Source organism: Muntiacus reevesi, chromosome 3 (genome assembly GCF_963930625.1).
Source record: "Muntiacus reevesi chromosome 3, mMunRee1.1, whole genome shotgun sequence".
Lineage (NCBI taxonomy): Eukaryota > Metazoa > Chordata > Mammalia > Artiodactyla > Cervidae > Muntiacus > Muntiacus reevesi.
The window spans coordinates 139894821-139906935 of NC_089251.1; the positions used below are offsets into that span (position 1 = coordinate 139894821).

General features: G+C 40.1%; 1 protein-coding gene and 1 long non-coding RNA gene across 4 annotated transcripts in view; one reads left to right on the forward strand and one right to left on the reverse strand.

Moving 5' to 3' along the window:
* The window catches only part of PLEKHM3 (pleckstrin homology domain containing M3), a 203398-nt gene that overhangs the window by 166168 nt on the left and 25115 nt on the right, over positions 1 to 12115 (forward strand). For 2 of the 3 annotated variants that reach the window (XM_065930700.1, XM_065930699.1), the window contains one exon: positions 1192 to 1349. In XM_065930700.1, coding sequence (XP_065786772.1) covers positions 1192 to 1349 — 158 coding nt within the window. Of the gene's footprint in view, positions 1 to 1191; positions 1350 to 1618; positions 2602 to 12115 lie in introns of those variants that run through there. The other variant, XM_065930701.1, reaches the window with a different exon arrangement.
* The window catches only part of LOC136164958 (uncharacterized), a 52919-nt gene continuing 44828 nt past the window's right edge, over positions 4025 to 12115 (reverse strand). The window contains exon 3 of the long non-coding RNA XR_010662430.1: positions 4025 to 5969. This is a non-coding gene — a long non-coding RNA (uncharacterized lncRNA). The remainder of the gene's footprint in view (positions 5970 to 12115) is intronic.

Here is a 12115-nt window from a genome sequence, read left to right on the forward strand (position 1 = left end):
ATATATTATATTCCTTATAGTCTTTTACTTTTGTTTTATCAGCTACTACTATTTGTTCCCCTTGACCTTGTAATATCTCTTTAAGTACGATTTATTGCTCTCAGATGTTATTTTTATGTAGAATTCTCATTTTGATTATGATTCATTTGAAAGTGTTCATCTGTTTCCAGCTACTTCCAAATTAAATTCAATCTTCATTTTTTTCTTATATCAAAATCAGCATATATATGCATGTGCCTCAGTAAGAGAGAAATAAAGGCAGATTTTATCTTGTTAGTATAGGAACTGCTAAAGTCTTTGAAGCCTGTGCATTATTAGTTAAGTGAAGGGGTCTCTGATGAACCATCGGCTCCAAACTCATGAATGTTTGAGGGGAGGGGACTGTGGGATGCAGGCAGACTCGACACTGGGGCCTCGTGGAGACAAGTGTCAGTTGAAGAGCACGTGTCTTAGCAGGAGCCGGCAGCCTCCACTCACAGCCGGGATCATCATCATGTTGGAATCCAGGCCTAGTTTTGCCAAATCTAATGATTTTTCTAAAGAAGCCAAAAATCTGAATTTTTATGTAACACCCCCCCCCATTATTAAATTGGCTCATTTTTGTAAACACTAAGAGATTAAAAAAAAAAATCTTCAGGCTAAATATAGCCCTCAGACTGCCAAATTGCAGCTTCTGTTATTATGATACTTAGCAGCAGCAAGAGAAACCTATTTTTCCACATTTGTTACATGTTCTTAGGTGAGCTGGTGAAAAAACTATTCTAGTAACTCATTAGGAAACAGATATTATTGACTATATAACATAACATAAAATTCTACATCAGTAGTTACCCTGCATGTTTTCAATCTGTTTTGGGAAATCCGCCACGTTCCTCGTATACTACACCGTAACTGTTAAGTCTATGAAGGTAGGCTTCCCCGTTTGTTGGTCCTCTATCCGCTACAACACACTACAGAAAAAGAGCAATACAAAAGAAGTTTCAACATCTTCATTTTTCAACCCCCAGCGGTTTAAGCCAGAGGGTTCTTTTGGAGTGAAAATACTATGTCTTTCCTTTCTCAGAGTTGCTGAGAAATTATAATTAGAGGTTTTCCTGTTGTGTTAAGGAAAGGAACTCCAGTCCTGCATCTACAAGACTTTTTGTTCTCAACAAATCTGCTCTCTTCCCTGTTCTGTTTCTCTCTCTGCAGGTAATAGAGGGAAAGCTGGCTCCCTTCTTGGGCAAGGTCATTAAATTTGCCGCCTCACACGTGTACAGCTGCAGTCTTTGTAGCCAGAAGGGGTTCATCTGTGAGATCTGTAACAACGGAGAAATCCTCTACCCTTTTGAGGACATTTCAACAAGCAGGTACAGAATCTCTTGTCTTATAACAGTATACCTGGATATGTCACATGCAGTGTTTTGGGGCCCAATCAGGCCAACCTATAGTCAGGTACTGTGTCTCTGTCTCTGCCTCTGCATCAGATTTCCCGTTTTCCTGGAGAATATCATTTACCCTTTGGTTTCCTACATTTATTTCCAACTCACCTTGCTACCTTTGTCCAGAATGATAACACAAAGTTGCAGAAAAAAACCATCGTCTAGATCTGCCTTGTTTGGTAACAAAGAGTATTCAGCTTCATTTTTTAGAATAAAGATGGTGGTGGAAGAATTCTCACAACCATCCCAGGGTCAAGTGATAGGCTGTGGAAATCATAGCCTCAGAGGAAGACCCACACCAGATGGATGACTAGGAAGAAAACCAGAGGACAAGGCTAAACAGCTGTCTGGCGCACCACATGCTCTTCTCTATAGATGCACTACAGTCTAGTGATGAAAGGTTTAGGATCTAAAGGAGAGAAAAGTGGGAGTCCATGTGGGATTATTTTTCTAACCAAAGTAATATTTGGGTATCATCACTTCCATTGATTGATGGATGATGTTTTTCCCCCCGACTTAAGAGCAGGGTTTTTCCTGTTGCCTGTTTCTTCCGTCATAAAATGATACATATCACTTTTCCTTTTATTCCAAAAGCGTGAGAGGAATATACATTGTTTGTGCATAAGTGTGTTGGCTTCTCTGGGCATGAATGTCATGGCTCATTTCCCACCCTGCTGGGCTCACTTACTCTGTGGTTCAGAATAGAAGGTGAGGCATGTAGCCGGGGAAAGTTGAAGCTTGTGTGGTAGAGCTAAGATATTAAGAGTCCACTCAGCCCTTCTGGCCTCTTCTTAAACCCAAAGACTATTTGTAAATGTCTAGGTCCCACACACGGAAAGACAGACACATAAACATAAGATTCCCTACACATACACACACACACACACTACTCCTGCCTCCAGTTTCCTGAGTACTGTTATTTAGCTCATAGCCTAAAGATTATATACTTCTTAAAAATGCATACCACACAAAAACTTGTATACAAATGTTCATAGCAACAGTATTCATAGTAATCAAAAATTAGAAACAATATAAATGCCTATCAGCTAATGACTAGATAAATAAAATGTGATATTATCCACATAGTGAGATATTATTCCATCTAAAAAGGAATGAATTATATGCTGCAGAGTGGATGAACCTTGAAGCCATCATGCTAAGTGCAAGAAGCCAGACACAAAAGGCCACATATGTTCAATTTATATGAAATGTTCCCAAAAGACAAAACCATGGAGACAGAAAGTAGATTTGTAGGTGCCTAGAGCTTGGGGAAGGGGGAAAGAGAATAACTACTGATGAGCATGAACTTAATGGAGGGTGGTGATATAAATGTTCTAGAATTGGATAGTGGTGATGGTTATACAGTCTTGTGAATATACTAAAAAGCAGTGAATTTTACGCTTTTAAAAGAGTGAGTCTTATGTGAATTATACTGCAATAAAAAGTGCTTAATAAAAAAGTAAAAATTAAATTAAAAAAATATTTCCAACTGAATATGCTGTATATTCTGGGCCTTAAAAGAAGTCTCAATAAATTTAAAAGATTGAAACCATACCAGATGTGTTCTCTGAAACATGGAATCAAGATCTCCAGTAGAAAAAAATTTTGAAAAACCCCCAAAGTATTTGGAAATTAAATAATATGCTCTAAAAGCCCATGTGTCAAAGAAGAAACCCACCACAAGAGAAATTTTTTAAAGATTTTAAAGAGCATTAAGTTCACCATTTTAATGTATCAATTTTAAAGATAATTTTTGTAAGTCTTTATTGAATTTGTTACAATATTGCCTCTGTTCTATGTTTTGGTTTTTTTGACTGTGAGGTATGCAGAATCTTAGCTCCCCAACCAGGGATTGAACCTGCAACCCCTGCATTGGAATGTGAAGTCTTAAACACTGCCAGGGACATCCCTAAAATATTTTTAAATGAATGAAAATGAAATACAAAATATCAAAATGTGTGGAATGCAGCTTAAGTAGTTCTTTGAGTGAAATTTATAGCTATAAACACCTATATCAGAAAAGAGGAAAGAAGTTCTCAAATTAATAACCTAAAATTCCTCTTTAAGAAACTTACGAAAAGCAAAGTAAATACAAAGCAACCAGGAGAAAAGAAAGAATTAAGATTAGAGAAGATATCAATGAAATAAAAAGCAATAAGTCAATGAAACCACACATTGGTTCTTTGAAAAGATTAACAAACTTGATAGCCTTTTAGGTAGGCTGACCAAAAAAATTAAGAGAGAAGATACAGATTGCTAGTATCAGGAAAGAAAAAGGGTATAGAAATTAAAAGAATTTTTAAGAGGCAGTATAAACAACTTCATGCCAACAAGTTAGACAACTTAGATTAAATGAATAAATTTCTAGAAAGACAAAGTAACACAACTGACTCAAGAAGAAATAGAAATATGAATAGGCCTTCAACAAGAAATTGAAATAGTAATTTTTAAATCTTCCCATGAAGAAGTCAGATGACTTCACTGGTGAATTTTGTTGAATATTTGAAGAAATAACACCACTTCTTTACACCATGATAAAGAAGGGCATTATATAACGATAACTGGGTCAGTTCTTCGAAAAAAAAATAACAGTCTTTAATGTGTTATGAACAGAGAGTCAAAAATGCATGAGGCAAAAACCAACAATTGCATGGAGAAACAGATGAATCCACAATTATATTTAAGTATATCCATTATTATAGTTGGGCTTCCCTGGTGTCTACAATGCGGGAGACCCTGGATCGGGAAGATACCCTAGAGAAGAGAATGGCAACCTACTCCAATATTCTTGCCTAGGAAGCCCCATGGACAGAGGAGCCTGGTGGGCTGCAGTCCATGGGGGAACAAAGAGTCAGACACAACTGAGCAAATAATAATTATTATAGCTAGAGACTTCAGCACCCCTTTGTCAGTAACTGACAGATCCCATAGGCAGAAAATCAGTGAATGTATAGTTAAATTGAAAAGCACTATCAACCAACTGAATATAATGGACATCTATGTCAATTCATGTGGTCCATCCAAAAACAGAATATACATTCTTCTCAAGCTCACATGGAATATTTACTAAGAGAGAGACCACATTCTGGGCCATAAAACACATCTGGACAAATTTTAAAGAATAGAATTTATGCGAAATACGGTCTCAGACCATAATGAAATTAAACTATAATCAATAATAGAAAGATACTTGCCAAATACCCAAATATTTGAAAATCAACAGTATACCTTTAAATAATATGAGTTTATAACTTACGTCCACTTAAAAATCTACATGTGGGTGTTTATAGCAGCTTTATTCCTAATTGCCCCAAATTGGAAACAACCCAGTGGATGGGTAAGAAAACTGTAGTATATCCATATAGTGCAGTGTTATTCAGGGATAAAGGAAATGAGCTATTATGCCACAAAAGGACATGGAGGAAACTTAAGTGCATATTATTGAGCGAAAGAAGCCAATCTGAAGAAGTTACTTACTATATGATTCCAAGTATGTGACATTCTGAAAAAGGCAAAACTATACAGACGGTAAGAAAATCAGTGATTACCAGGGTCTTCTCTGAGAGAGGGTAGGGAGGAATGAATAGGTGAAGCACAGGAAGTTTGGGGGCAATGAGATTATTCTATGTGATTCTGTAATGGTGCATGCATGACATTATACATTTGTCAGAACTCATAGAACCGTACAACACAGAATAACTCTTTATTTTAAACTGTGGACTATTGGTTCATTCATTGTAACAAACTGCTACACTAATGCAAGATGTTGATAATCGGGAAAACTGGAGGCCAGTCATAATATGGGAACTCTGTGCTACCTACTCAGTTTTCCTGTAAATCTACAACTGTCCTTAAAAATGTTGTTGCTGTTTAGTTGCTAAGTTGTATCCAACTCTTTGGAACCTTGTGTACTATATAGCCTCCCAGGTTCATCTGTCCATGGGATTTCCCAGGCAAACACCAGAGTGGGTTGCCATTTCCTTCTCTAGGGTATCTTCCCCGCCCAGGGGTCAAACCCACATCTCCTGGATTAGCAGGTGGATTCTTTACTGGGGAGCCATCAGGGAAGCCCTATCCTGAAATATAAAACTTGTTAAAACAGTTCATTCAGCAGGACGTTTGGCTCAAAGGTCAAAGCTGAAAAGTTTTAATAAACTTTATTAGAACAACTTTAGATTTACAGAAAAACCACAAAGATAATACAGAAAATTCCTTTGTATTCCATACCCAGTTTTCACTATTAACATCTTACATTAGTGTGGTACATTTGTTATAGTTCATGAACCCAATATTGATACACAATTATTAGCTAAAATCCATAGTTTTTTTTTTTTTTTTTTCCTGATTTCCTTAGTTTCTACCTAGTCATCTTTTCTGTTCCAGAATGTCACATGACGTTTAATTGCTTCATCCTTCTCTGCTCCGTGGTGGTACCAATCTTTCAAACTTTGTTTTCGTGGCCTTGACAGTTTTGCAGGGTACTGGTCAGGTATTTTGTACAGTCCTTCTATTGGGACACACTTGTCTTTCTTATGATTATACCAGGTTCTATGGGTTTGGGAGGAAGAACAAAGAGGTAGTATCATTTCCATCGTGATTTTCACCATGATGTCGTATCGTGGGTACATACTGTGAACGGGACTGATCACTGTGCCTTGTGTCTTCACTTTAGAGTGCCTCATCCCCCCACCCACTCCCGTCTCCTTTTTATACTTTCCTTCTGGAAGTCAGTATGTTCGACCCACACTTAAGCAGTGGGGACTTATGTGAGTGCAATATGTACAAAGTCAGTTGGAATTCTTCTGCCTAAGAGATGTGTTTCTTCTTTCCCATTTATTTTTTCAATTATTTATTCATATCAGTATGGACTTATGCATATTTATTTTATGTGTGTGTGTTAGTCCCTCAGTCATGTCTGACTCTTTGTGACCTCATGGACTGTAGCCCACCAGGCTTCTCTGCCCATGGAATTCTCCAGGCAAGAATACTAGAGTAGGTTGCCATTTCCTTCTCCAGGGGATCGAACCTGGGTCTTCCTGCATTGCAGGCAGATTCTTTACCATCCCTAGCCACCAGGGAGCCCAAAATACATAAAATAAATAAGAAGTATGTATTTTGTACTTTGGGTTGTAATCCAGTACCACGTGCTTGTGTTACTCGAACCGTTCGGTTTTAGCCTTCTGAGCTCTTTCAGTTGGCTCCTGTGTGCCCTTGGCATATCATGGTGATTATGGAGGTTTTGGTGTTCAGCAGTTCCTTACTTTCTAGCACTGCCCAATGCTCCTAGCTCATCTTACATAATTCCTGCCCTAATCATAGAAGCAGCCATTTCTCCAGGGGGCCCCTGCTCCTTTTTAATAGAGAATATTAGAAACCAGAATTGGGGTGCTGGGGTGCACATGCGTTTAAAGCCCCCAGTCTCGGTACTTGTCCCTTGCAGGGCAGAGGCGCTCCTCTCTCACTGCACATCTGGATCTCCTGTGAGATCTGGCTTCTTTAAATCCCCAGAATCGGTATCTTCAAAGACTCCCCATGTGATTCCGAGTCACATGCAGGAGAAAGAACCCCTCCTCTAAGATACCTGTGGTCATGATCCAAGATGCTGTATTCTCACAACCAAAATGACCACATTAGCACAGCCATGGGTTCATAAGGCCTTTACCTTGTAGGAAGGAATACAGTCGGAATCCTCTGTTTCTCCCTTAGTCAGATTCAGCTCCCTTTATTTGCTTGCACAGATGTCTGAGTCTGAAGAAACAGTGAGCCTTCCTGGAATTCCAGGTCCATAATACTTTCCAGGAACCTGCCGAGCTTTCTCATGGTGTTCAATTTCCACTTAAACGCTGGGCATGGATTGTACACGTCAATGGAAAAGGACAAATAGAAACCCTCATAGAAGATTTACCGAAGGAAAACTGTAATTAGAAATTTAGAGTTGCAGATTTAAAACATATCTATAAAGATGTACTAAGTAAAGGCGTCACTGGTGGTAAAGAAGCCGCCTGCCAACGCAGGAGGCACGACTGACCCGGGTTCAGTCCCTGGGTCGGGAAGATCCCCTGGAGAAGCAAGTGGCAGTCCACTCCAGTATTCTTGCTTGAAAAATCCTATGGACAAGAGGAGCCTGGAAGACCACAGTCCGTGGGGTCACAAAGAGTGGAACACAACTGAGCACATACACATCCATAAATAAAAATAAATTTGAATAGTAGGATAAATTTTAAAATCTATGTGTAACTGAAATCTTTATGGGTGAAGTGATGATAAATCAGGTTTGCTTGAAAATAATCTGATGTGGGAGGGAGAGGATAAATATAGACGAAAGAGATAATCATTGAAGCGAGGTGATAGGTATGCAGGGGTTTATTATACTGTCCTCTCTACTTTCTGAATATGTTTGACATTTTCCATAGTAAAATATGTTTTAAAAATCTATATGTGAAAATCCTAGAAATTTAGTGAAGTTGTTACCACATACGTGTCTAACCATCTTGGCTAAATTCAGCACCCCTGTGCCCTCAGAACTATATTTAATATCCTTTCAGACCCAACTATCATGTGAACAACATAATTACAATTCAGTAAAGAACATTCCACAAGCATTAGAACTATTCATTCCTTCAATAAATGATTCACTGAGCATATTATGTTTGTGCACTGGGCTGGGTTCTGGAGACACAGAGTGAACTCGGCATGCTCCTTGCTCACAAATAGTTGACGGTCTCCAGTAAGAGACAGACAAGACACCAGGCGGTTGTGTTCACATGTGGGAGGAGCCACAGGAGAGGGGGTCGACCTGGGGTTCCCCTAAGGGGGATGACATGCACTGTGGGTAGAAAGATGCTCCACAATTTCTCAACAGAAGAGAAAAGTCCATGTTGAGCTCTAAAGCACTGATTCATGCCCTTCAGTATCAGCATATACCCAGTTCTAACATGCCTATTTGATTACGGCCATTTATCACCTGGACTTCCCAGGTGCTCATTGGTAAAGAATCTGCCTGCCAACCCAGGAGACGTGGGTTCAACCCCTGGATTGGGAAGATCTCCTTGAAAAGGAAATGGCAACCCATTCCAGTATTCTTGCCTGGAAAATTCCATGGACAGAGGAGCCTGGCGGGCTACAGTCTATGGGGTCACAAAAGAGTTGGACATGACTTGGTGATTAAACAACGACATTATCAAACATTGGTCAACTCTTTAGACTTTCTTTTCCTTATTAAATGAATTGTTCTGCAGAAGGAAACTTCACAAATGTGTAATTTAGAAATAAAACCCTAGTATTAATTTCTGGAACAGCATCTCTGGCTGACATAGCAACTGTTCTGGTCTTGTAGGGGAATGGCACTAATACTTATTAGTGCCAGCAGTTTTCATATCTCATCATTTAATTCTTCTACCAGTCCTCTGAGGAAGTATTGTTACCTCCATTTTTATAATGAGGAAACCTAGTTTCAGAGGAGGCAATTAACTTGGCCCAAGAGATAAAGCCAAAACGTGAACCCAGATATATCTGACTCTAAAATCCGTGCTTTTTCCATTGTACATCACCATTTTTTCTGTACCTATAGTCTTCAAACTGTTTTTGCAGCATACCCCCTAAAAGAAATTTGAAAATCGTATGTACCTGTTATTAAAGAAACCTCCCGGCAAAACTGTTCTTTACAATTTTCCCTTTATTTGCCAACCTGGATTTTTTTTATACTTGGAGCAGAGAGCCGGAGTTAGATTGGGCTGGGGGAAAGCTCTGCCTTTGTTTTGTGAAGTGGCCAAAGGGCTATCCTGAGGGGGCGGGGGACCTGGGAAAGGGGACCACAGCCAGGCTTCCCCCTCTGTGCCGCCGGGGCAGGCCATGTTCCGCCCGGGGTACCTGTGGAATGAAGGCCTGCCTTTATCAGGTTTAGGAGGGCACATCCCAGATTAAATACATACCTCTCTCCTTTAAATAGGAAAACACTGAAATCCAGGTTGCAAGATTTTGAATACAGGACAAAGATTCAGAATCACAAAACTGCTTTACTTGAGCCCAATCCAGCATTTACCCCTGTAGAGGACTGAAAAGAGAGCTCAGCTTTAGGAGAGAGGGACCTTCTGTGAAAACAATGGTCCAAGTCTACATCCCGAGGAAGCAGGAATGACAAAGCATAGCCTTCTTGATGGAGAGTAAGAAATAAGGGCTCTAACTTCTCAGAAAGACAAATCAGAAGATTAGATGGATAACAGCCCTAAGATGTAAGGGAAAGCAATCAGTATAAAAGCAAAAAAGTCACATAAACCCACAGAATGACCCAGAACTTAGGTTGTTTTTCTTTTTTAATCCTAAAATTACCTTCTATCCAGCTTTCTTTCCAACATCTCTCGCATATCACGAATCTTCTTTTGTTACTAAGGACAGAATGCGGCTGAGGAGGCCATCCTGCTTCACACATGTTTGTGAAGGTGCCCGTCCTCAATCTTGAAATGTTTCCACATCACAAGGACATAAATGCTCCCTCTTAGATAACACTCTGCATGTGTTTTAATATAAGACTTACAAAATATACCAGCTATCATAAATCAGTTCCATCCTTTCAATCTGATACATTCAGTCATGTTGAATTTTTCATGTCACAGACAAGCCATCCCCACAGGTTTTCCAGTATGGAAAACATTGCGCTTTAAGATTTAATGACCCCACTCCCATTTGGGGATGTATTTAGATATGGAGTGGGCTTCCCTGGTGGCTTAGATGGTATCTGCCCGCAGTGCAGGAAAAGAAGAAAGAAAGTGAAGTCCCTCAGTCATGTCCGACTCTGTGACCTCATGGACTATAGCCAGCCAGGCTCCTCCAATCCATGGGATTTTTCAGGCAAGAGTACTGGAATAGGTTGCCATTTCTTTCTCCAGAGGATCTTCCTGACCCAGGGATCAAACCTGGGTCTCCCACATTGCAGGCAGACTCTTACCATCTGAGCCACAAAGGAAGCTCTGGTTCAATCACTGGGTTGGGAAGATCCGCTGGAGAAGGAAATAGCTACCCACTCCAGTATTCCTGCCTGGAGAATTCCATGGACAGAGGAGCCCAACAGGCTACAGTCCGTAGGGTGGCTCAGTTGGACACAACTGAGCAATTAAAATTTTGATTTTCACTTTCACTTTTGATGTAGAGTACTATAAGAAGATTATACATCAATACATGAATTTGGTTTCCCTCGTAGCTCAGTCAGTAAAGAATCTGCCTGCAATGCAGAAGACCCAGGTTCGATACCTGGATCAGGAAGATCCCCTGGAATAGGAAATGGCAACCCACTCCAGTACTCTTGCCTAGAGAATCCCATGGACAGAGGAGCCTGTCAGGCTACAGTCCATGGTGTCTCAACAGTCGGGTATGACTTAGTGACTAAACCACCACCACATGAACTTGGTGGGTTTCATATAGTAAGCATCCCATAACGATTTACTGTTTGGTCCAACTCTCCCAAGTATGTTATGTGTGTTCATTAAGAACACTGACAGAGCTTTTTTAAAAAACTGATCAGTTCAGTTTAGTCACTCAGTTGTGTCCAACTCTTTGCGACCCCATGGACTGCAGCACGCCAGGCCTCCCTGTCCATCACCAACTCCCAGAGTTTACTCAGACTCATGTCCATTGAGTCGGTGATGCCATCCAGCCATCTCATCCTCTGTCATCCCCGTCTCCTCCTGCCTTCAATCTTTCGCAGCATCTGGGTCTTTTCAAATGAGTCAGTTCTTTGCATCAGGTGGACAAAGTATTGGAGTTTCAGCTTCAGCATCAGTTCTTCCAATGAATATTCAGGACTGATTTCCTTTAGGATGGATGGGTTGGATCTCCTTGCAGTCCAAGGAACTCTCAAGAGTCTTCTCCAACACCACAGTTCAAAAGCATCAATTCTTCAGCACTCAGCTTTCTTCATAGTCCAACTCTCACATCCATACACGACTACTGGAAAAACCGCAGCTTTGACTAGATGGACCTTTGATGGCAAAGTAATGTCTCTACTTTTTAATATGCTGTCTAGGTTGGTCATAACTTTTCTTCCAAGGAGGAAGTGTCTTTTAATTTCATGGCTGCAGTCACCATCTGCAGCGATTAGTTAAGAGACTATAATACTGGCACTGAGTGAAAAAAGGCAGGCAGGGAAAGACAGATATTGTGTGATATCACCTATAACGTGGGATCTAAAAAAGCAGACTCATAGATAGAACAGGTCAGCAGTTGCCAGAGGTAGGGGTATGGAGTGGGCAAAATGAGTTAAGGGGTCAAAGGTACAGATTTCCGTTTATAAGATGAATACTGTATAGCATGGTGGTGGCGGCAGCAGCAGGCTTAGTCGCTACGTCATGTCTGACTCTTTGCGACCCTGTGGACTGTAGCCCACCAGGCTCCTCTGTGCTGGGAATTTCACAGTCAAGAATACTGGAATAGGTTGCCATTTTCTCCTCCAGGAGAGCTTCCCAAACCAGAGATTGAATTGGAGATAGAAATACTATATCATATATTTGAAAGTTGCTAAGAGAATATATCTTAAAAGTTCTCAGCACAAGAAAAAAAAATTGTGACTATGTGAGGTGATAGTTAGCTAAACTTATTGTGGTAATCATTTTGCAACATGTACCTATATCGAATTATCATGTTGTATGCCTGAACCTAATGTAATATTATATGTTAACTATATCTCAATAAACCTGGAAAAA